This window comes from Oreochromis aureus, linkage group 15 (genome assembly GCF_013358895.1).
Source record: "Oreochromis aureus strain Israel breed Guangdong linkage group 15, ZZ_aureus, whole genome shotgun sequence".
NCBI lineage: Eukaryota > Metazoa > Chordata > Actinopteri > Cichliformes > Cichlidae > Oreochromis > Oreochromis aureus.
In genome coordinates this window covers 27982422-28007365 of record NC_052956.1, presented here as the reverse complement: position 1 = coordinate 28007365, position 24944 = coordinate 27982422, and the positions used below count along the sequence as shown (strand labels likewise).

At 39.8% G+C, this 24944-nt stretch overlaps 1 protein-coding gene across 1 annotated transcript in view; it reads right to left on the bottom strand.

Annotated features, from left to right (window-relative positions):
• Window positions 1-24537, bottom strand: part of ptchd4 (patched domain containing 4) — a 59319-nt gene extending 34782 nt beyond the window's left edge. Inside the window, exon 1 of the mRNA XM_031746186.1 lies at window positions 24112-24537. Within this exon, the coding sequence (XP_031602046.1) occupies window positions 24112-24537 (426 nt within the window). The remainder of the gene's footprint in view (window positions 1-24111) is intronic.
• Window positions 24538-24944: the final 407 nt, after the last annotated feature.

Here is a 24944-nt window from a genome sequence, read left to right as displayed (position 1 = left end):
AAGTTTGGACACCCCTGCTGTACGCATACAGCCGGCTGTAGCTTTTCACAGCCCGACAACACAACAGCAGAGAGAGCACAGACTTTAAGGTGGCAAGGCGTGATTGCGAGTGCCGCTCAGGTGCGTCCGACTCCCATTCAGCGGCACTGCAGACCACGCCCCGCCACACACATTAACAAGGTAAAATAGATATTTAGGCAGAATTTTGCAAATATCTATTTTTTTTAGTGGCATAGTGCTTTTTTTCCAATTACTTTTTAAAAGGGTGGCGGCTCACAACAGTTTTTGTTTGCTACATGGATCATTTTAGTTCAGCTGGGTGTCTTTCCTTTTGTTATATTTCTTTAAGAGTTCAAAATGTGTTCATTACATAAATAAAATGTAATTTTCTCTGTAGCACTTCATGAATTTTATAAGCAACACACCTTAGTTGCTCTGTGGATTCTTTTAAAAAGCAGTGTAAAACTTTTCTGTTCAAACAAGCCTATTGTTGATCTATGTATTTTATATTCTTTATTATTATTATTTACATTTGATCTTTTACATTGTGTATAATGTCTATTGATTGTATTGTTTATTTTAATATTTGTGTACAGCGCTTTGTGACTGCCTGTCTGTGAAAAGCGCTTAATAAATAAACTTTACTTACTTACTTTAGTTGTTCACACAAAGCACAAAGGTAAAAAAAAAACAATATATACAGTGTTATCATCATTTTAGATTTCAAAAAGTATTTGTGGCTCCCAGTGTTTTCTTTTGCGTGGAAACCGGGTCCAAGTGGCTCTTTGGGTGTTAAAGGTTGCAGACCCCTGTGCTATGTCTTTGGAAGAAAGTTTGAAATATGATGTAGTGAAGTCTGCTATCCTTGCTGCTTATGAACTTGTTCCCGAAGCATATAGGCAACGCTTTCGCAATCACAAAAGAACAGCAAATCAGACTTTTGTAGAGTTTGTTCGTGAAAAAGCGACTCTTTTTGATAAATGGATAACAGCGAGTAAAGTTCCAGACTACAACTCTTTACGTGAACTAATACTGCTGGAAGAGTTTAAAAATGGCCTGCCAGAACGCATTGTTGTACACCTTAATGAACAGGTTTCCACTTTGAAAGAAGCAGCTGTGATAGCTGATGAATTTGTGCTGACTCATAAAACTGTTTTTGTGCAGAAACGTGAGGTTACCACCAGAGAAACTCCCCCACGAAATGATCCTTCAAGCCCACGACGGACTTTTGCTTCAAAGACTGAAAGGGAATGTTTCTATTGTCATAAACTTGGTCATGTTGTTGTTGAATGTCCCGCTTTGAAGCGCAAGAACCAGTCACCAAAAGGAGTAGGTTTAATTAAAACCATTCATGCTGAGAGAGGGGACCAAAGTGAAGGAGTTGATCCCTGCTTCAAACCCTTCCTCTTAGATGGCACTGTGTCGTTGCCTGGGAAGCCTGAGGATGAAAAACCTATTCGAATACTCAGAGATATGGGAGGGTCACAATCTGTGATGTATTACCCTTGAGTGACCATTCCTCTTGTCATGGTAGCATTCTGATTCAAGGAGTTGAAATGGGCTATGTTGAAGCTCTTTTGCATTATGTACACATCAAGTCAAAGTTGGTTAATGACATCTTCTCTGTGGCAGTACACCCCTCACTTCCCATAAAAGGGGTGCAGTTCATTTTGGGAAATGATATTGCTGGTGGAAAAGTGCAACCTGTTCCTGAAGTAACAAATGATCCAAAATCAAACTTGAAGAGCAACAACCTAGCAACATGTTTTCCATCTGTTTTTCCTGCTTGTGTTCTCACCAGGGCTCAAACAAGACGTAAAGCTGCAGAAATTGATTTGGCAGACTCTTCGTTGGCTCAGGCTTTGGCTACAGATGATTTGCAAACCTTGATTGATCTTAAAAGTGGCTCAAAGGATACTACTGAGAAGTGGAAGGATCTCCATCTCTCACAGTTAGACTTGCCAGTCACACGTGAAAGCCTTATTGCTGCTCAGAAGTCGGATCCCTCATTGACTAAATGCTTTACTTCTCTTTCTGAAACAGGAAATAAAAAGGCTTCTTATTTCTTGGAAGATGGGGTCTTGATGCGCAAGTGGACTGCACACTCAAGTTTAACAGCGGACGTAGGGGGAAGCTGTTCTGATGATTGTGACTGGAGCACTACCTATCAGATTGTTGTGCCTCTTGAGTATCGTCACTACGTAGTCTGGTCATTTGGGAGTTACAAAAACGTACAATAAGATAGTAGTTGAGTTTTGCCGCACTTGTAAAACATGTCAGATTGCAGGAAAGCCAAACCAGACAGTTCCCATAGCTCCTCTTCATCCTATACCAGTACTTGGTGAACCTTTTGAACGTGTCATTGTGGACTGTGTTGGTCCATTGCCCAAGACAAAGAATGGTAATCAGTTTTTACTGACTGCAATGTGTACTTCGACTCGTTTTCCAGAAGCTGTCCCACTCAGAAGCATAACTGCACCTTTGGTGATTAAAGTTTTGACAAAGTTCTTCACTACTTTTGGTTTACCGAAAGTAGTCCAGACAGACCAAGGAACTAACTTTCTGTCTAAACTTTTCAAGCAGGTCATGCAGACTCTTGAGATTAAGCATGTCGTGTCAAGTGCATACCATCCTGAGTCGCAAGGAGCATTACAAGGCAACGTTACAGAAATACTGCTTGGATACTGGAAAAGAGTGGGATGAGGGAGTACCCCTGATGGTGTTTGCCATGTGTTTGCCATGCGTGAAGCTAAGCAAGAATCCCTTGGGTTTAGCCCAAATGAAGTAGTGTTTGGTCATTCTGTTCGGGGACCTTTGAAGTTGTTGAAAGAACAGTTCTTGTCAACAGACCATGTTGTGAAAACTAATGTTCTGGATTATGTTTCACAGTTCAGAGAGCGCCTCCATAAGGCCAGGTTGGCAGCTGCAGAAGCCCTCTCCTCTGCTCAGGGGAAGATGAAGAGTTGGTATGATAAGAAAGCCGTTCCTCGATCTTTCAATCCAGGTGACAAGGTTTTGGTTCTTCTACCAACTGCTAGCTCTGCATTGTCTGCCCGCTTCTCTGGACCATACCAGGTGGATAAGAGAGTAAATGACACTGACTATGTGATTAAAACACCAGACAGGAAGCGTAAAACATGCTTGTGCCATCTCAATATGCTCAAATCTTTTCATTCTAGAGATGATTCTCTCTGTGGTCCTGCAGATAAGTCTGTGGCATCTCAGTCAGAGCAAATCTCATCTCCAGAAACTCTCTTGTTGAACTCTTCCTCAGGACTGAGGTTGAGTTTAGATGAAGATGGGCTCAAACTTTGTGATGCCAGCTACCAGAGTGCCAGAATGCTTAATTCTGAGGTACTGTCCCAGTTGTCTACATATCTTTCTCACTTGACCCGTGAGCAACAGTTAGACATTGAAAGGCTTGTCAACATTCATTTAAAACTCTTTGGGGACATGCCTTCCTGTACTACTGTAATAGAGCACGACATTGATGTTGGGAATGCAGTGCCTATTAAGCAGCATGCTTACCGGGTGAATATGGCAAAAAGAGAAATGATAAACAAAGAAGTAGACTACCTTCTGAAGCATGGATTGGCTATCCCAAGCTATAGTCCATGGAGCTCTCCGTGCCTGGTTACGCCAAAATCAGATGGAACACCTCGCTTTTGCACAGATTTCCGCAAGGTAAATGCAGTAACGGTGCCTGATTCCTTCCCACTGCCCCGTATTGAGGACTGTATTGACAGTGTTGGATCTGCTGCTTATGTGAGTAAGCTTGACCTTCTTAAAGGTTATTGGCAAGTTCCTTTGACAAAAAGAGCATCAGAAATCTCAGCTTTTGTAACATCTGATCACTTTTTACAATATACAGTCATGGCATTTGGAATGAGAAATGCTCCTGCTACCTTTCAGAGGTTAATGTCAACTGTATTATCTGGTGTGGCAAACTGTAATGTTTATCTTGATGATGTGGTCATCTATTCTTCCAACTGGTCAGAGCATGTCACCACTTTAGCCACTGTGTTCAAGCGTTTAGGTGATGCTTCCTTGACCCTCAACTTGGCTAAATGCGAGTTTGGTAAGGCTACAGTTACCTACCTTGGAAAGGAAGTTGGGCAGGGCAAGGTTCGCCCTATCAGTGCAAAGGTTAATGCCATCCTCAACTTTCCTGTGCCAACAACACGCCATGAGCTGCGCAGGTTTCTGGGGATGGTTGGTTACTACAGGTGTTTCTGTAGGAATTTTTCTGAAGTCGTAACACCACTGACAAACCTGTGCAGCCCGAAGGTACCATTCATTTGGAGTCCTGAATGTCAACATACTTTTGAATGTGCAAAAGGTCTTCTGTCGAGTTCACCTGTTCTTGTTGCTCCAGACTTTTCTAAACCGTTCAAGCTTGAAGTGGATGCCAGTGAGGTGGGGGCTGGAGCTGTTCTTCTTCAAGATGATGGACAGGGAGTGAGTCATCCTGTCTGCTTCTTTGGCAAGAAGTTCGATGCTCATCAAAGACGGTACTCGACAATTGAGAAGGAGACTCTGGCCATGCTTCTGGCTCTTCAACATTTTGATGTGTATGTGGGATCTACTTCCCAAACTGTAGAGGTCTTCACTGATCACAATCCTCTCATGTTCCTCTCTCGTATGTATAACAACAATCAACGACTGATGAGGTGGGCTTTAATTTCACAAAACTACAACATTGAGATAAAGCATAAGAGAGGATGTGAAAATAGATGACCTCTCAAGAATGTGATGGTGTAAGGTTAACAAACTTATACGCTTGTTTTTCTGGGTGGGGGTGTTACATCCCCCAGGAGGATGTCTCTTCTCCCTACTAACTCTTTGTTTTGTCTAGGCTCCACCTCCTCTGCCCTGATTGGATGCTGCTCAGAGCCCAGCTAATTGTTAATCAGCAGAGCACTACTTAAGGCCTGTGGAGCTGTGTTTCTGTGCCCTCTGGCCATTTTGGTTGCCATACCTGTGCAGGCTTGCATGCCGCTGCGACTTGTATGTGCATTTTGTTTTCATGTTCAGACTGCTTGTAGGGGAGAGCTGCCTTTTATTTTGACATCCTGTTTTCTCCTGTTTATATGTTGTTAGGTAGGTTATGGTTATAGGTTGTATATTTTGTTTTCTTTGGAGTTAGGTAAGTTTATTTTATTTTTACATCAGGGATGGTTTTGTTTGTTATGTTGGCCTTGGCTCTCCCTGAAGTTATACCTCAGTCTGAACCCAAATCTCATCACATGCATTAAATAAACCTTTTAAAATTACCATCTTGGCTCCTCCTTCACTATCCACCTTTATGTTCGTCCCTTCACCCCCTAGACTAGCCAGGGGACGTAACAAGGACATTCACTTTAAATTTCGATAGAACAGTGGCAGTATAACGTCCTGGTAGGTGGATATCAGGCCCTTGTAGAGCAAAATTTTTGGTCTAGACAACCCAAAATGTGATGTCCACATATGTGGATGCCAGGTCCTAGGAGATTAGAGAACAGTTAGAAAAAGACTGAACAAGTAGAGTCTATTTGGAAGGATCTGAAAGGCCCTTTATTTAAACAGAACACGGCAGCACAACTTAACTAACATGTTTCATCACTTGAGGCAAAAACATACTGTTGCATAGAACCAGGCTGTGAAGGACAAAAAACTAGCAGCCTCACTGGTTACCACTAGAATTACTGAGCCTTTTTTCCCTGGTGCAAGTCCCTACTACTAGATTTACTAGCCTGCGCAAATTTGCGTAAATTCCCCCCGACCTTAACACCTCTTGGCACCCCACTGAGATTTTCACAGGTCTTCAGCTCCATTATATATATATATATATATATATATATATATATATATATATATATATATATATATATATATATATATATACAGATAGATAGATAGATAGATAGTGTGTGTGTGTGTGTGTGTATACATACACCAATATTTTTGAATACTCGTGTCCATATATATGTTTCCAGATTGTTTGTATAGTGCACTTTCTATACCGTGCTCTGTCCACTTTTTTGCAATGACAATGCAGATTTTCCACTTGTGGGACAAATAAATGCAGATTTGCTGTGTGTGTGTGTGTGTGTGTGTGTGTGTGTGTGTGTGTGTGTGTGTGTGTGTGTGTGTGTGTGTGTGTGTGTGTGTTTGTGCAACATTGGCATTTGTTTACTCAGATCCAAGGCAGGCCAAACCTCTGTGTTGCAACCTACATACAAAAGAAACACATTCACAATATATGGGTACACAAGTCTGTTTTATTTCAAAGTGTTTCAAACTTTACAGCGTTTGCAGACCCAGTGTCCATCATCCCTGCATTTGCCACAGGTGAATTTCTGACAAGTTGCACAGGTAAACCTGCTGCGATTCCTGTTGCAGCTCTCTTGCACCTGGCACTGCGTTGTCTTTACAGTCCCCGGCACAGCAGCTGCAGCAGCCTGCCTCTGTGCTAATATTTCCTTGTGCTGCATGAATCGGCAACGAAGTTGCTGAGCTAGAAGACTCAGAAACAATCTTCTTTTGCCTGTCCACCCTGTACATGCCTTGTACAAAATGTAGGCATTCACTGCCGCCAAATCCAGCATATTGTAAAAAACCGCTACTGGCCACCTGTGTGTTGCTGATCTTACGGAATACATCCATGTCATTTGGTCCAACACGTCTACACCACACTGTAAAAGCAGAGAGAGTCATGAGTATATGTTTTTTTTCTATAGGCCTGTATAGCACACATCAGAAAACATTGTAGCACTGGTGTAAAATTGTACAAACATTCACATACCTTCATGTGGTTATAGTCTGTTATCGTGTTGGGTTTCCTCTTTCTGCCGTCACCGATCATCACGTCTTGGTGCATGGAACTTAGAACACACACAGTTTTTTTTTTTTTTAGGTGCATAAATTGTCAAGGAGACACTGCCACTTCTAAGGACTGAAGTGGAGAATACCTCTCGCTTTGCAGTATCTTTTGCAAGTTGAGGAAGTTCACGCCGGACTTTATTCACCGTGCCCAGTAACGTTGTTTTGCGCTGCAGCAGTCTGTGCGACAGTGTAGTGAAGTAAAGAAATTGTCCGTTGTGACATTTCTCCCATCATCCAAAAACGGCTCCACCAGTTTCATGACCACGTTCTCTGCCAGCCTCTCTCCCTTCTGACGACTGGGGTCCTTTCCCAAGTAAGGAGATGCACTGCAGACATATTTGGTGTCCAAATCCGTGGCCATCAAGAACTTGATCCCAAATTTGTCTGGCTTGGTTGCAATATACTGTGTGAATGGAAAACAAACCTTGGTAGGGAACAGCTGTTCCCTACCAAGCATTTCTTGCAGCTGGCAACAACGGTCGTGCATTCAGTATAGCTGTGACTTCCGCAAGAAATGTGGTCAAAATCTCATGAGTAAGTTGAAGCATTTCTACCAGACATTTCTGAAAGTTGTAACACAGAGGTTTGGCCTACCTTGGATCTGAGCAACTCTGAGTGAGCAAATGCAAATGTGGGAGGCCTCAAGGATAATGGGTGGTTTGCACAACAAAAGCTGGAGGAGAAACAAGCTGATGACCTGTGAAAATCTCAGCAGGGGTGCTTAACACCTCAGGACTTGCACCAGAAAATAAAAAAGCCAGTAATTCTAGGGGGTGTTGGGTTTAGGGAAGTTACGCAAATTTGCGCAGGATAGTAAACCTAGTGTTACACATGCTAGTTACACTCTAGATGACACTAAGAACAAATGCTGGATGGACAATAATAATGCAGTTAAATGGTGGAAAAGCAGAAAGGAAAACAATATTTTTCAGCTTTATTCTGTCATAATATTGTCGGCTCAGAGTTACAAGATATTTACTTTAGTTATTATTAAACCAAAGTGTTACACACACTCATGTTATCCATCTAATTTTTGATTTAAAACATGCGACTAATATTGCACTACAATGGGACCTTATTTCAATGAAAATTCAAATTCAAATGAGGAAATCTGTCCTCATTGACACTAGAGGTTTGGGAAAGATGGATCGAAAATAGTCTTCATTTACTTGCACTTATAAAGGCTATAAACTTGAAGAGTCCATAAAATGTTCACAATTTTTTTCTCTATATCATCAGAAATATTGTTATTGCAGATTTTCTTGAAATATCTTCATCCAATTTTGAGACTATACCACCCACCCTGTTTCTGGATTTTGGTTTAATTTTTGTTAAACAACACAATAATTACATAGTAAAATATTTCATGTTATTCTTCAGCTGATGTTCTCTTTAAATTGTTTTAGAACCAGATAATTTCTCATTTTACCCTGATACAAAAAACCTTGGAATTAAAAGACGGTGGGCTTTCTTTTTTATATGAGGATCCTGCATTGAAAGTATATATGACAGACATAAAAAATAAGTATAGTTTCTGTTGTTCATCATTTATTTCCCTTTCCTGGTTTAGATTTTTAGGTAATGTGTCCAAATATTTGTATTTATTGTGACTGTATGGTAAAGTAATTAAACTAATCATGCACAGATTATATTATGCTTATGCATAATATAATGTTAATAATAATATATATTATTAAGCTTATGCATCAAAAGTAATTATACAATTATTTTAAGCTGCAGCGCAAATATTTCATTGGTCTATTTAATCACTAAAACAAGACACGCACCAGTGAAACTGTGAAACTCCTGCCTGGTTGCTGCAACCAGAACAGTTTCAGGTTTAATTTGCAGCTTATTGTAGATGTCCTTTATCTTGTCACAAACACAATAATCCAGCACAATCAAATAGTCGCAATGTGGTGTTTCACAGTGGGGAGCTTGATATAAATCTGAGGCTTCTAGATAAATAAATCCCTGCAATTGTTTGCTTCATTTTCAGTAAACAATTTACTTCAGTGTGAGGAGAAAGGAGTTATTCCACTCTGGGATTATGTGAGCAGCAGAATAAATTGATGGTGGTGGACACTGCACCTTGAAGTCACATGATTGAGCTCATCCATAACTCAAGAGTCAGGTTTTCTGTCAGAGTCTGAGACTTTTATGACTGTCTGCTTCAAATCAATCCATTTATAAGGGCGAGATCTGCATGTTATTTTTGAGCTTTATCATTCTTCGAAAACAATCCCAACTCAGTGCTTCAGATTTGTCATTTGACAGTGTACGAACGTGTTTATGTAACATAATCACTCGGTAATTGCTGAGGGAGCTCAGAAAGCTTTTGCTCCAATTTCACTTGTGTAATTTCGCAAAGCTCAAATGAATCTACCACACTGACTTCCTGGTTTCACTAAAGCATTTCAAATGAATCTCAATAGTCACAGCACACTTATGTATAAATATCTGCACTGAGCCAATCCATGCTCAGAGTGTGTGCAGCCTTAAACATGCGTGCCTTTGAAGCTTTGAAGAAAGTGAGTAATGAGACATAATCGGGGCAACAATTTCTGTACCTGCAGCTTTGTTCTCTATTCTTCTTTGCGTCAGTCCTTATAAGACAAAATATAGTTGCGTATGAAAGAGTGAGGCCAGGTGAGCACAGAGAGACAAAAAAGGAACTGTGTGTGATAAATGTGCTGAGTGATGTGTGAAAGAGGGAGGTGACACCTCACTGCTGCCTGAGGTGAGATGGAGGTGGTGATGGTGGAAGAGGTGGAGAAAGAGCTTTCCTGGTTCAACCACTACTTATAGAATTTGAGTTTTCTTTAAAAGGCCTAATTTTTCATTATGTTCAGTAAGTCAACATTAGGTTCAAACCAACACATTATTAAATAAGCAAAAGGTTACAAAAAATGGGGCAGAAGACCTACAGTAAAAATCAGGAGGGTTTGAATTTTCAAAACATATGCTACAACCATTATGCTAGCCCAGGTTTGTTATTAGCCACCTGTTACGTTGACATAGTTTTACATATATGATAAATACAGGCTAAAGGAGTTAGTAGAACTAAAGACTTGTTTTCTAAAAGACTCAGACAGATGAGATTACTGAAAACCATCTACCTTCAGTTGTTCTGCTTACATCAGCTTATAGCTTATGTCTCTCACAGCTTATGTGTTTGGTATTATGGTAGGGTAATCATTCACCACTCTCTCTCTTTTCCCTCTTGCTGGCAGCAGTGTATCTGAAGACTGGCACAGTGAGAGCTACACCTTGTCCTACACCACACACCTATTCTGACTTTGACACACAGTATGTGGTATTGAAGGTGAAGGTGGCTAGTACTCTGTTAGCTCCCCAGCAGCACAGTCTCTAACAACATTTCTTGTGAAAATCCAGCTTTGCATTATGTGCTGCTTTAAACGCAGACAGGTGCCAAGGGTGTCACTCCCACACCCCACTCACAAATTTTGTGATTGAGTGAATGTTTTAAATATTTGATTGCAGAATAAAATTCAGAATATTTGTTGGCAAACCTAACTGTAGCTGGTTTGCCACTGACCAGGTGGAATTTAAGATGGTAACCTAAATCAAATCCTACACCTAAGACAGGTAGTCATTATTGAATTTTAAGTGATTGGAGGTGCAAAAAGATGTCCAAGTCAAAATTACTGAGGAGTAGAAAGTAAAACCTGACCCAAACATGTTTTTAATCATAGTGAGGTTAACCTTCTGAGGTGAAACATAAGACTGGATTTAGACTTCTGTGGGAACCCTGAGTTCTAACTTACGATGTGAATGGAAATCCTTCTTAACCCTACACCACAACCTTCCACGCCATTCAAGTTGTTGCAGACTGCATCAACCTGACATGTAGTTCCATAAACAAACCAAACCATATTCCTGGACCCTAAACCTGTGTTTTGGAGGTCCTACGGTAATATTTCTTGTCATGTTTTGCTTTTGTCTGTTGAAAAGCTCATTTTGCTAGTTTGGGGTTTCTTTAACTTTGGTCTTTACTTTGTCTTTGTAATAAGAGTTAAAGAAACTTTTGCCATCTTAGCTAAGAACAGCTAAGATGGCAAAAGTCTTCATTTCTGTACAGAAGGTGACTGCTCAGATACCCTGGGAACACCCAACAGCTGAATGGGGTTGAGGTTGAAACACTTTCAACCCCATTAAGCTCAACCCCCACAACCACCAACTCAACCACCAACGGGGTTTCATAAATGATCCTGCAAATGAACACTTAAAACTCAGGGATGCCACAGTTATTCATAATAAAATTTGACAGTCATATAAATTACAAGAGTTTTCTGGTAGAAAACAGCAAAACAGGAGTGTTTGCAGACATGGTAAAAGGCTATCAGGGAAAGCAGACTGCTTATAATTATGTACAAAACTTTTCAGATTGCATCACTATACAATACTGAGCTTAATAATCTATCCCCAGCCTGTAATGTGCTAGTTCCTACATTAATATCAACTGTATAATGTAGCTATCACAAAAATGTTCATAGTTAAATGGTAAATGTCTAAGCTGAAAGGTTAACATTTATGATATTTTTTATTACTTAAATGTTGCTCAAACTTAGGTTAGTATAGTTTCTAAAACAAAAGTAGAACTAGAGGTTAAGTCAAATTAAAATAAAATTTTTGAAACTAACTGAAACAATTTTGTGGACTTCTAAAACTAACCAAAATAAAATACAGAGGAAGTATCCCTAGTTTTAGTTTTAGTATCTGTTAGCTATGTAAAAATAAATATTACAACTTGTCTATTAGTGAGTCACTGATAGACTTTTTTGAGTCTGAATGCTTGTAAGACTGTCTGTCCACTGTTTTCAAAAAGTTGTGTTTTTATTGTAACAAATGCACTAATTTTCCTAAATCTTGCCTGTCAAAAATAAATAAATAAATAAAACTTACACTGAAAAAAACTTTAACTAAATTAAAACTAAACATTTTCAAATGAGGATAAGCGGAAGCGAATGGATGGATGGATGGATGGATGGATGGATGGATGGATTTTCAAATGATAAAAAAATAATAATCTGAAATAAAAAATCTACTGTGGAAACTAAACTGAATTAAAAACAGAATGTCAAAACAAATTAAAAGCTAATTAGAAAATAAAATATTATTATAACTCTGGTTGAAATGGGAGCTTTACTGACCTTCATATGATACCGTCATCATAATAATCATTATGAATATTATGAACATTAACTACTTCAGTGAGAGGAGGAGCTGTGCTTCCATCTGTCCATAGTAGTGCTGTGTTAAGTTGTGTATGAGCTCAAAGAGGCAAAGACAGACTTGTCTGTAACTATATTCTTTTTAAATGAGTACCTAATTCAATATTATTTATTATTTTAATCTTAATTAATAGCTTAGTATCAATTTTGTAGGCAACCCTATACTGATATTTGTATATGTAATGTAGTGGTTTATACATTCAGTCCTGAAGCACAAATCCCTTTGGGGCTGCATCAGAAAGAGCATTAAAAAATTAAATTAAATTACATTAAAAACAGCAAAAATTGCAGTTATTCTTTGTTCAAAGACTGACAGAAATCATAATTTCTTATTGTTTATACAGTCTTTTGCTTCTAGGTTACTAAAAAGTTACTATGGAGTCAACACATTTGATGTCTCAGATTAATTTGTAGCCTTTTGATCATTTTCTCATGTTCTTTCTCTCTGTGAGGTTTGGTTAGGGTGCACAGAAAGAGGGCGACTAGTGCAGCTGCTGTGACATCCCCACAGTGGGCAGTCATGGTCAAAAGTTTAGAGGCGGCTCAATGTTTGTTTTTCAAGAAATTTCACCACTTCAGTTTTTATTTATACTATTTTTTACATGTTCCTATGATATAATGAAAAATCATAAGGATTTCATAAGTTAGTTATTTGTTATTTGCCATTTTTCACATAATTTTAAAAAGGTATACAATAGAATTCCATAATTTTGGGATAAATGCAGTCTATACAGTATATCCTGTATTACATTCACTTTTTTGTAACAGGAAGAAGTCAGTATTTACTCAAGCACCAGAAGCTAATATTAATTTTATAAAATATATTCTTCATTTTATACTAGAGATGGCACGATACCACTTTTTTATGTCCGATACCGATACTGATATCATAAATTTGGATATCTGCCGATACCGATATGACTCCGATATAGTGTGTTTTTTAATCAATAAAACTGTTTTTTTAATATCTTGCTGCATTTTGTATAAGTTCATCCTCAAGTTTAAATAAACAACAACACTAAAGCTATTCTGTTATACCTGTATGTAAAAAATACACTGCACCCAAAATATTTTATAGTTCAGCAACACTGATCAATCTAATAAACTTAAACCTACTCCATCCTCCCTATTCTGGTATTTTAAAGAGTACTTAGCAGAAATATTAAGCAACCTAACTAATAGGGTTGCAAACTCCCAGCAAAAAAAAATAGGGAACCACCCCCCACCCTCCACCTGATGATGCTTGATCGACGTAATCAACTTTAATTTGATGCAGGGTGAAAAAAAAATGCACAGAATTAAATTATTTTTCAAGAATAATTAAATAGATTCAACATCTTTCTTCAACAGAATTGCAGACTGCACAGATGGTACTTTCCCAAAGGTAAAAAGTACTATAGCTTACTAGGGTATATTAGACTTAACAGTTACTATATACAGTAATGGACTTCTATACATTTTACATCAGATTAAAACTTTGGGTGTAAGATTCAGATAATTATTTATTAAAAGCTAGATATTTTAAATGAGAATAAGAAAGAAAAGTATGTCTTTGTGCCCCTTTTCCCTGTTCATGCCCTATCGCCCCTGGCTAAACTTTGCTAGATCCGCCCCTGCACAGTTACCAGCCGTCAGCTACGTAGGAAAGGATCCTGGTGTAGAAAGTAATATTAAATAAATTCTAACAACAGCTTATCAAGCTTAAACGTGCTGCTGTTGTTCAGCCGCTGGTTTCCTCTTTCTGGTGCAAAGTGGACCAAAAACAAAGAAGAGAGACGGACTCGCGACAGAAAAGCCGATCAGCTGATCATTAAGCAGTTTCATGAAGTAGCGGCAGGAGAGGGAGGGAGAGAGAGGCAGTCGCTCCATATATCGGTTGTTAAGCTTAACGTGGGAATGCTTTACAAACATTCAGAGATGAACTTACACACTTGCTTTACTTCTCTCTGGGATCACTTCTTCGGAGATGAAATGCTGGTTTGGTAGCGAGGCTACAAATACACACAGCCGCTCTATCACGTGAGCACACTGCTCCAACGTGCTACGGTTATGAGCCGAGTTACGCCGTGTCGCAAGTTTTGTGAGGCGTTTTTTTTTTTATATATTTAATGGATCGGATTACATTTTTAATTTCTCACCGATATCCGATCCAGTAATTTAGGTCAGTATCAGACCGATACCGATACGTAATATCGGATCGGTCCATCTCTATTTTATACATAAGCTGTTATAACAACAGATTGCATTATTGAAAAGGCCCATTAAAGATAATATAGAAAAAGTACTTTCGTAGCATCAGAACAGAGATTTTAAAACTACATTTTTGATATTAACACAACTCACAAAAATGCATTATTGTTATCCTGTACTCCACACACACTGACATTTTTTTTCTTTTCTATTATTTATTTATTTTGATAATGAATTTAGGGAAATATTTTATGGAAATTGACAGTTTTCATAATTAAATACCACAGTCATTTTTCAAGCACAAAATGCTGATTTATTGAGGCAGTGATTTTATTGTGTGCATAATTCAAAAACACTAACCATGTAAACCCTTGAGCAAAAGATAATTTGTCCAAGCTTCTTATCCAATAAACAAGTGTTAACCTATAACAACTAACGAGCTGGAGAGCAGCAGTTAATATCTGTACGAACTTAGACAAAATTGAGTTTTAGGTAAACTCAAGTATTTGGGAAATGGTGTATTGCTTAGGGGTTAAATAGAAAAGTGTTTGAAAAATGTATGTCACTGGAACTAATACTTACAATACTTCTCAAACTTTTTTTTTCTGTACCAGAGGAACGTAGGAAGCATATATGCCAAGGCTACAGTATGCTGACAGGTGTTCTAGTTTAGCCTAAAAAAGAAGAAGGATGCCCACAAGCACAACAAACATGGAAGATGGCATCTAGTGTGGCTGCTCTGAAGCAGATTAACAATTCCAACAAACTAAAGTACCAGGAATCGGTTCTCTCCAAAAACCCGTTCTCGATTCCCATCCCTAGCTGCTTCCTAACCTTCCCAACATCTTAATCTGTCCTGTCAACAAAATAGAATTTTAACATTTTAAATAAGTAGAAAGTTATGTACAAGTTTCTAATAAAGCAGTTTATGTTTAAGTACATGGGAAAATCATTTTGTTTTTATATCAGAATAAGTACTGAGAGTGTAATTCTACTGACATTATTATAGACGACTTGAGTATCATGAACATTTCTCCTGTTGTTTCGGTAGCTACATTTCTACATTTTTTCCATAATCTTTTGTGTATTTTTATTTGGAGAATTAAAATGTAGCAGACAAATTAAAATAGCAACATTTATTTTAAGCTTTTTCTCCCGGGAATAAAACTCAGGTTATTTCTGTATACAAGTATGCACAGAAATAAACCCTGGTTGTAACATCAAAGAGTAGGATAAGGCATTAGAAGTCAGAAAAAGGAATTAGCTTAGACAGCTCGCCACACTGGCAAACAGCAAGGAGGAGGATTAAGGAACACAGAGAGTGCAGAGTGACACAGTGCAGGGAGAGCTTGTGGGGAAGGAGGTCATAAACCTTCAAGACTGAAATATTGTAGTTCGATATTGTAGTTTGAGAGATGTTAGTGATGTGAGGAAGAATGAAAATAGATTAAATTCATTATATTATTTTCAAGAAAACTTGTAAACTTGTATGCAATTTGTATATTCTTTTCACCTAAAGACAAGACTGAAGACAAGGCTGGATGATGGCATGGTGAATTTTCAAGATGAGAAAATTTGATAATTGACACTGAATTTGGAATTGTTTTGTTGTTCTATCAAAAGTCAAACAGTTAGATTGAAGACACTCTCTAAAGAAAGTATTTTATGATACTGAAGAAAGCTGAAATCTTTCAAATGCTGTATGTAATCCATTACTCTGGCGACATACACTTTTTTTTCTGGAAGTACCTCCTATGATCTCAACATCCTCTGATTCTCCTTCAGTTGTACCAGCAGTACTTTCTAGAGTTGGCACAAAGTGAAAAAATTCAGCACAGTGTCAGTTCAGGAGGGCATGAAGTAAAGTTTAACCACAATCCCGGCAGATCATCTTATCTCAGTGCACAGCCCACATAGTAGAGTAAGCCAACATTCTGCAGATCCAATTGGCCATATAGAGCACACTATCTATTTGAGCTGTTTTAACTTGCTCACAGTTGTTGTGTAGTTGTTGTTCTGCAAACTGCTTTGCAACTCATCTCAGTTCGTAAAATTTCTTCCCTCCGAGATATTCCGCAATCAGTGTAGAAATATTTAGGAGCCACAATAATTCCACCAAAGTCAAAGGCAAAGTCAAACTAAACTTTATTGTCATCTCTGCTATATCCAGAGCAGCATACAGAGAGATGAGACGACGAGGCTCCAGTTACATCAGTGCAAAAAAAAAGCTAATAAATAGATATAAAAAGGAGAGGAAAATAAACATACACTTAAGTCTCAGGGGATCAAGAGAAGTTACAATTAGAATTTACAATTTACAGTTTGGAGTGGTTTAAAGTGACCAGTGTAGCAGCTTATAAAATGGAGTAAAAAACTTGTCCATTGAGCAGCATGTCTTACAGAGGCAGTGGTGTGTAAAGTGAAAAAGAGTCGGTTAACAGTTTGTGTGGGTGTGTGTGGTGGGGGGGGAGAAGGAGGTCTGGTAGTGAGTTCAGGAGTCTGATGGCTTGTGGGAGAAAGCTATTCCGCAGTCTGGAGGATTGGGCCCCAATGCTGCAATAGCGTCTGCTGGATGGAAGGAGAGAAAAGTGCCCATGTGAGGGGTGTGAGGGGTCAAGCATGATGCCAGAGGCCTTATTGATGCAGCGGTTGTGGTAGATAGCAAAGGGAGAGATTTTCCGATGATCTTGGCAGCTACTTTAACAATTTGTTGTAGTTTGCTGAGATCGCCAACATTGCAGTTGCCGAACCACATGGAGATGCAGCTGGTCAGAACGCGCTCTGTGGTGCCCCTGTAGAATGTGGTGAGGATGGGAGGAGGGAGGTTGGCCCGCTTCAGGCGTCTCGGGAAGTGGAGGTGCTGCTGGGCCTTTTTGGTGATGGTGGTGGTGTTAGTGGTCCAGGTGAGGTCGTCTGAGATATGAACTCCCAAGAACTTGATGCTGTTAATGGTCTCTACCATGGAACCGGGGATGCTGAGTGGTGGTGTGTGGGTGGAGCGAGTCTTCCGGAAGTCGACGATCATCTCCTTGGTTTTGTTCACATTCAGTGACACATTGTTCTCGCTGCACCTGGACACCAACTGCTGAACCTCATCTCTGTACGCTGACTTGTCATTGGTGCTGATGAGTCCAACCTCGGTTGTGTCGTCAGCGAACTTGATGATGTGGTTAGAGCTGTGTAGGGCAGTGCAATTGTGTGTCAGGAGGGTGAAAAAAAGTGGGCTGAGAACACAGCCCTGAGGAGCTCCTGTGCTTAGCCTGATGGTGCTGGAGATGTTGTCGCCGATTCGGAAGGACTGAGGCCTCTCTGACAGGAAATCAAGTATCCAGTTGCAAACAGACGTGCTCAGTCCCAACTTGCTGAGTTTGTCAAACAGTTATTGGGGTACTGAGGATTTCTTTGGCACCGGGATGATGGTGGTGGACTTGAAGCACGCTGGGACGATCATCTGGCTCAGTGAAGAGTTGAAGATGTCTGTGAAGACATCAGCCAGCTGATCAGCGCAGTCTCGCAGCACTCGACCTGGGATGTTGTCTGGTCCAGCAGCTTTCCGGGGGTTGACCTTGGTGAAAGTTCTCCTCACGTCGGCTGCAGGCAGAGAGATGGTCTGGTCGGTGGTGGGGGGCATGGCTTTCTTCACTTGAGTGTTGTTCCGTGCATCAAACCGTGTGTAGAACTTGTTCAGCTCCCCAGGAAGTGTGGTATCTCCATCGCAGCACAACACTCCAACACACCAAACAGTAGGGTGGCAGAGTGCTGAGAGTGGTAGTGTCTAAAAGTCGCCAGTGCTCAGTTCAGTTATTAACAGTTCCAAACCTCCTCTGTCATTAACATCAGCACAAAAACTGTGTGCCAGGAGTTTCACAGCATGGGACTTTTATGGCTGAGGATCTCCTTGAGGTGTAATGTGTAGGTGCCCAAGTACTTTTGTCCATATAAGGTATAAACTTGCAGCTATAGGAATGTACAAAAAATATTAAATTCCTGTTTTACTGAAGATGTACCCCCAAAATTTCATTAATTTAACACGTTCACATGTTTATACTAAGTGCCACAGCACGATGGCAAGGTAGGAAATGGCACTGAAAAAAAAAATGTATGTAATAAAGAATGTAATAAACTATCTCATTCTGAAGTGGCAAATGACAGTGAAATGACTCATTCTAATTTAGTGGCTCTTCAGTACTACCATTTATTTTCTTTTACCATTACATTGATAATTTACATAAAGCAGTAGCTGTCATTCAGAAAACAGCCTCAAAACATCTTTTTCTCTATTTACTTTTGTGCAACAGCAGATTCCTGTGGCTGTAGGAACTATAATAGGAACAAAGATGAAGGCCAGCAAAGGGAAAAGCATGGGGTAGAGGGATTGAACGTCCAAAAATCAGCCTCCAGGGCTAAAAAATGAAGCCAGTGCAGTTCCTAAAGTGTCCACTTGAGTCTAACTCAAAAAGAAAGTCAACCCCATAGACTGCCAAATTTTAAGTTTACGGGGACTGGAAAACTTTAGAGCAGAAAACAAACAGCCTGATACTAAAATTTGTTAAAGCTTCTTTTTCTCTTCCATTTTTTTAGACTTAAAACAACTTTGTAATCGTATTAAGGCTTGAAGAATTATGGATTATTAGAGACATGGTCACATTGAATCTGTGGTGGATGCTGAAACATCTGGCTGCAGCGGTTTGCTTATGTGTCACCCCTGCTAATTGAAGTGAACTTGACTTTTTGACTGCGTGCCTCTTGTTGGTTCCTTTTGAACCATTTTGGATGCAGTTATCTGAAGAATTGCTTCATGTATTATTATTTGTTGTAACAGCCTGTCAAAGAAGTCTGTATTTCAGTTTTGGTGAATGAAATTCCAACTATTTTATTTGTATATGACAAAACAATAGCTAGCAGGCATCAGTGTCTGCGTGAGGTTTATGGTGACATATTGCTAATATGACTTGTCGTGTTATGTGATAATTTAGCATTTTGCCTATGTCAATCTATAACACAAATTCTAATACAGCAAAGCAATGAGATCAAATTGTGATGATCTTCAATGCCAAAAAGATCAGCAAGTACATGGTTTTCCATCTTCTAAAAGAGTGCTTTATCATTCTTTTCGAGAAATGACATGAAACTGAATAAAACGGCTCAATGAAGAGAAAACACAAATTCTAAAACCACGATGGGCTACAACTTGACATCCAAAAGAAGAATACACTATCTATCTAACTGAATATTAGGAGCCAAACAGTCTGTAGCAGCACGATGGATGGCCTCATCACTGTGCTCAGACACTGACGCTGCTCAGATGGCTCTGCTGTGGCAGCTCTCAGAGGAAGTTACAACTCACCATCCTGGAATTCAGGCATGAGATACTCTGAATTTGTGTTCATGTCAGTCTGAGCCCACTGTACATGTGCTGCAGATAGAGAAAGTTTACGGTGGCCTGTACATTACAATGGAATTAACTAGTGGTGTATAAAATGGATATTAGAGTGACTATTTCTGTGTTCTGTCACAGCCAATAAAGAGTGCAAAAAAGATGTATATTGTTCAAAAACCATATATGTTATGTAGTTACCACAATAGAGTGTATATGAAAGATGGACACAGCTTCCAGGTGGTGCAAAGCCAAAGCCAATGTGAAAGTGACCTAAATCTGAACTCCTTCTAATGCTGGTAGGGGTTAACGGCAGTGTTGGGCAAGTTACTTTGAAAAAGTAATTAATTATAGTTACTACTTACTTCTTTAAAAAAGTAACTGAGTTAGTAACTAAGTTACAAGATTCTAAAAGTAATTAATTACTTGAAAAGTAACTATTGCGTTACTTTTAAAAAAATGTTTAACCCTCTGGGGTCCAGGGTATAATTGGCCATTTTTCACAACTTTTGATTTTACCTCTACATTTCACCTTTAAAAACAATTTACTTTGCCTTGTTTGGTATCATCCTTTTCAGCACAACCTCCCTTATCTGAATTTAAAGTTATGTTTTCATTTTGACATACTGTATTAACACAATCTGATCTAAAATCAGACAAAAAACATAAAATCTGAGTAGAAAAAGTGATATTTTTTACTGTAACAGCCACAAATATGTTTATTGAATCATATTTCATAACTTTAAATGCAAATATAAATTGTCAATTTTGAACTCATATGCACAAGTTTTGCAAGTTTCTCTTTTTCTGCTGTCTTTCTTTCTCTCTCTCTCTCCCTCTCGCCATCACTCCTAAAACTTCCCCCTCTTCCTAAACAACCAAATGTCATGTTGCCATATCATTTTTTGATTGGTCAACATGGTGCATTTTTTCACCAACACGAAAGGGCTGGGTTTTTTGGGGTTTTTTTTTTAATTTTTTGGTCATAAGCAGAGAGTGCTTGCTAGCGCTGTCCTCAGACATTAAACGTGGTGAAACTATTCAGGAAAAAACACGCGTATATATTGTTTATCAATGACTCTGGTTTTACATGGCCTATCAACACAATTTAAAAACTGGTATATATCACCTTGTTGCTTTGTCATCTTGAAGTGGTCATGTGATTGGCTTACCGCGACTACTTTATTCTTCCTCAGTCAAACAGCAGCACTCATGCAATTGTTTTGCCCCTTAGCTCCAGGTGTTGTGCCAAAAAGTGATCGTCTGCCAGAAAGTGATTGCCGTCCGCGGGAGCGCGCGCAGCTGCTTAAAGCTGTAGCGCCCAGATTACTTATGTAGACAGCTACTTCCGTGCAACTGATACAAGATGCAGTAAACTGAACACAGCTTCAACCGTCTGTTTGTTGAAAAATAGTAACGCGACCGCACCGCATTTTCTTTGATAGTAACGGTAACGGCGTTGTAACGATAGAAATAGTAATTAGTTAGATTACTCGTTACTGAAAGAGTAACACCGTTAGTAACGCTGTTACTTATAATGCCGTTATTCCCATCACTGGTTAATGGTAGTTGAAAAAGACCTGTGGTTCTATGGGAAAGTGATCTTCAAATTCTTTGCTCTCCTACCTCTGTAAATACGCTTCTGGTTAGATTTCAGGCCTAGTCACTTTTTCAAGCCACGCTGAACACAATAGGAAGTACATTTTGTAAATTATGGATAATATTAGTGTCCAGCAGGACAATAAAGCAGCATATGCTTTACCTACTGTAAGCAGCCAACTTTGGAGCTGACACGAAACACAAAACTCTAGTTCTTCTACTAGCTACTTGGCTGGCTCCAACAGCAAGTCAATCCTCATAGACTCTGGTATATACTCGTAGCACTTCAAGTTAGTTAGTCAAAGCAGTCTATGTCCACTGCGCAAAGTGATGTTGGAGTGACATCTTTTAGAAATTGTTTTTGGATGTAGAATTTTAGTCCACTGAAGGGATTGTTTACGAATGTTATGTTGCCGTCTGTCGGACCTCCGTGTTACGGGCTACTTATAGTCCAAATGTGGCCATTGTGGATGTCTTATTAATATCAAACTTACACTCATTTTAGACATCATTTTTATACTGCTTCTATAGTATCTGGAGTCTAATGTTTCCAGAGGGTGGAGGGCATGTTTTCTGTACAGAGATCAGCGGACATCTCCAAGATGGTGCAGGCTTTTGAGCTTAAACAAAAGTGACCAGCTGCACGGTGGATTTCAAACACAAATGTCCCGAGCTTCTCACAGGAAAGTCTGCAAAATGTGCTCATTGAAAAATGCCGTCGAGCAAATAGTCCAGTTCATACATACACACTTGCATAAACTTCTCCTACTTTCCATCGCAACTTCCGTCAGTCCTGCTACCTATCCTATCACAACCACATTCACTTCCTCTTACAGGATACTTGTGAAAATTAACCATACATAACACTAATACCCTTTTAAACTTATTAAACACATTGTACTTCTTTTAAAAGACATTCAATTTTTTTAAAATAGTTTAACCATTGCTATTTTCACATTTTAACAATGTTTTTAATATTTTGACACATTTTAATGAATGACAGATTTAACCTGGTTACAAACAATTAAATTGTTTAATAGAAGCAGATAAACCAGTTAAAAAAACAGGAATATGTAAAATAACAAAAAAAAGGTACTGAATAAATCAATAGACTAACACATAATAAATTGTGTTTGTTTATAAATAACTTGTATTCATGTGTATCATGTTGATAACACAATGGTGGTATTTGTAAATAAAAAAATATTACATTTACTAACAATGTAAATTTCCTGCACCTGCCATAGACATCCCCATGACCTCCAAAAAATTACCCAGTTGTAAAGTTCAAATGCTGAACGTCATATTCATGTCCAAGATAGGCCATGGTTGGACCTCTAAATTGTGAACCTAGTTTGGACGCCATATAGATGTCCAGATTTGGTCATGGACCAACAGAGGCAATATAGATATGACCTGCACATCTATTCGAAGTCCAATATTTAGGGAGAATGCTTCACCTGAGTTAGACCTCTCCACCATGTTTGTGCTGTTATAGAGATTTTTATTGGAAATACGGGACAAATACTCAAAGCCAAAGTCTTCAGTTATAATGAGTGAAATTTCAGAATTAGTCTATTATTTAGTGTTAATTAGCATTTTCTATGTCTGTGCATCGCAGTAGTTATGTTTATTGATATGGCTTGCTAACAAAGCTAGCATTAGCTGATTAGCATGGTTGTGGCCATAATACTAATGCTGACTTGTCATTACCAGTTTCAAAACACTAAGATGTCACCAATGTTGACAACCAAAATGCTCAACTTTAATGTTTACAAGTCATTTGCTAACTAATGGATGATGTCAAGGTGATCTGTCCATCTTTTATATCCAGTCTATACTTTGAACCCACAATGCACTCCACTGCCTGCCTTGTGGAGTGACATTACTGCAAAGTGTGCTAATCTCTATCAACAACAAATGAAAATGAATATTCCATATTGAAAATCATGCAACAGTGCAGCAGATTTGCCCCTCATATATATGTGAGCCTTCTGAGCTCCAATATACCTTTATGTCTACATATTGCATCTAGAATTCTTTTTTATGTTGTGTTGGGTGACCTGTAACAAATACAGCTGCAGATCCAGCACAGAGGACGATACAGGCAACCAAGATGGGATACCTGTAAGGCCATTAGCTACTGTGGCCAATGATTTTGCAGCCAGGAGGGAGACACTGCATCAAAAAAAAAAAGTCATAGGATATCCCTGTGTGTGTGTGTGTGTGTGTGTGTGTGTGTGTGTGTGTGTGTGTGTGTGTGTGTGTGTGTGTGTGTGTGTGTGTGTGTGCGCGCGCGCGCGCGTTTGGGATGTGAGTGAAGGTGGAGGAGCAGATCAGGGCAAGCAGCATGCAGCCAATCAATTCACCTGCACCAAAAAGGGAGGGTGAAAACTAAAAAGCCGACTCTGTGTGTGTTACGGAGAGGCTTCCCCTTCACTGGTTGATATATGCTGCACCGTGCAGCCCCACATCACAGCCTGGTATACAAGTGTTTTCTGTTCATTCAGAAATTATGGCAAGCTCCGAGGGCCAGCCTCAGAGCTTCACATGCTGACTGCTGGTGCTGCTGCTCTGATGGAGGAGGGTTTGGGGAGCGTGTATGTGCAGGGCCTGGCTGAGAGGGAGAAAGAGAGGAAAAAAAACCCTCACCTTTAATGTTGTGTTCGGATAACTAATGGGCACCTTGTGGAAAGTGCTGTTGGAAAGCACAGCCTGCCTGATGTCTTCGAAGATGGTGATGATATCATCCAGGAGGCAGCGCTTGTCCCTGTGGCTCAAGACGCAGAGGTGCGCGAACGTGAAATTGAATCCCTTGTAATTGACGCGCAAATCCAACACCTGCTTGTGGACCTGCAGGACCTGATCGGCCAGCTCCAGGATGTTCCCCCCGGACTTGGCGAGCAGGATCAGCCTGCCGTATCTGCCCGGGGTGTGCAAATCCGAGTACAGCTTGTGCTTTGACTGGTCGATTGGAAACAAGCTGTTAGCGAGACTCCGCTCGATCTTGGCGAGGCTGTGAGTCGGGGCGACCAGTACCTCCAGGTCCGTCTCTGGCTTGAATCGGCTCAGCACTGTAGATCCGAAAATGATGGTGAGCACCGCGGGGACGGTGAGGAAGAAAACGGGATGTCTGCTAACGAATAAGCCCAGCCAGTAGAATGAAGCCTTGAGCCCTCTGTGTATCACTTGCCGCAGCATCCTCCACAAAATCCAGCTTGCAGATGCCCCGTCTCCTCCGATGAAGCACATGTGACATCAGACTCCGTTCCCCGGCTTAGTACAATTCGTAAGAGAATTACACCAGGCTACAACACCATGCACACACTCTTACACGCACACACACACACGCTTACACACTCACACACACATTCGCACACCTGGAAAAACAGCACTGCAGCAATTCGCGGCAAGGCGGGCTGACACACACACACACACACACACACACACACACACACACACACACGCACGCATACTCAGTCAGAAAATCATCGTGCGTGAGCCAAGCGAGACGAGTCCACGATGTCTGATCTCAAGCCATTCCGCCTGCGTGTGATGGAGGGAATGCTGCGAGTCTCCTGCTCTGCACCGGCTGCAGTAGCAGCGACGAGCCGCGGCAGTGGGATGTGCATGTGTGTGAGTATGTGTGTGTATGCCTT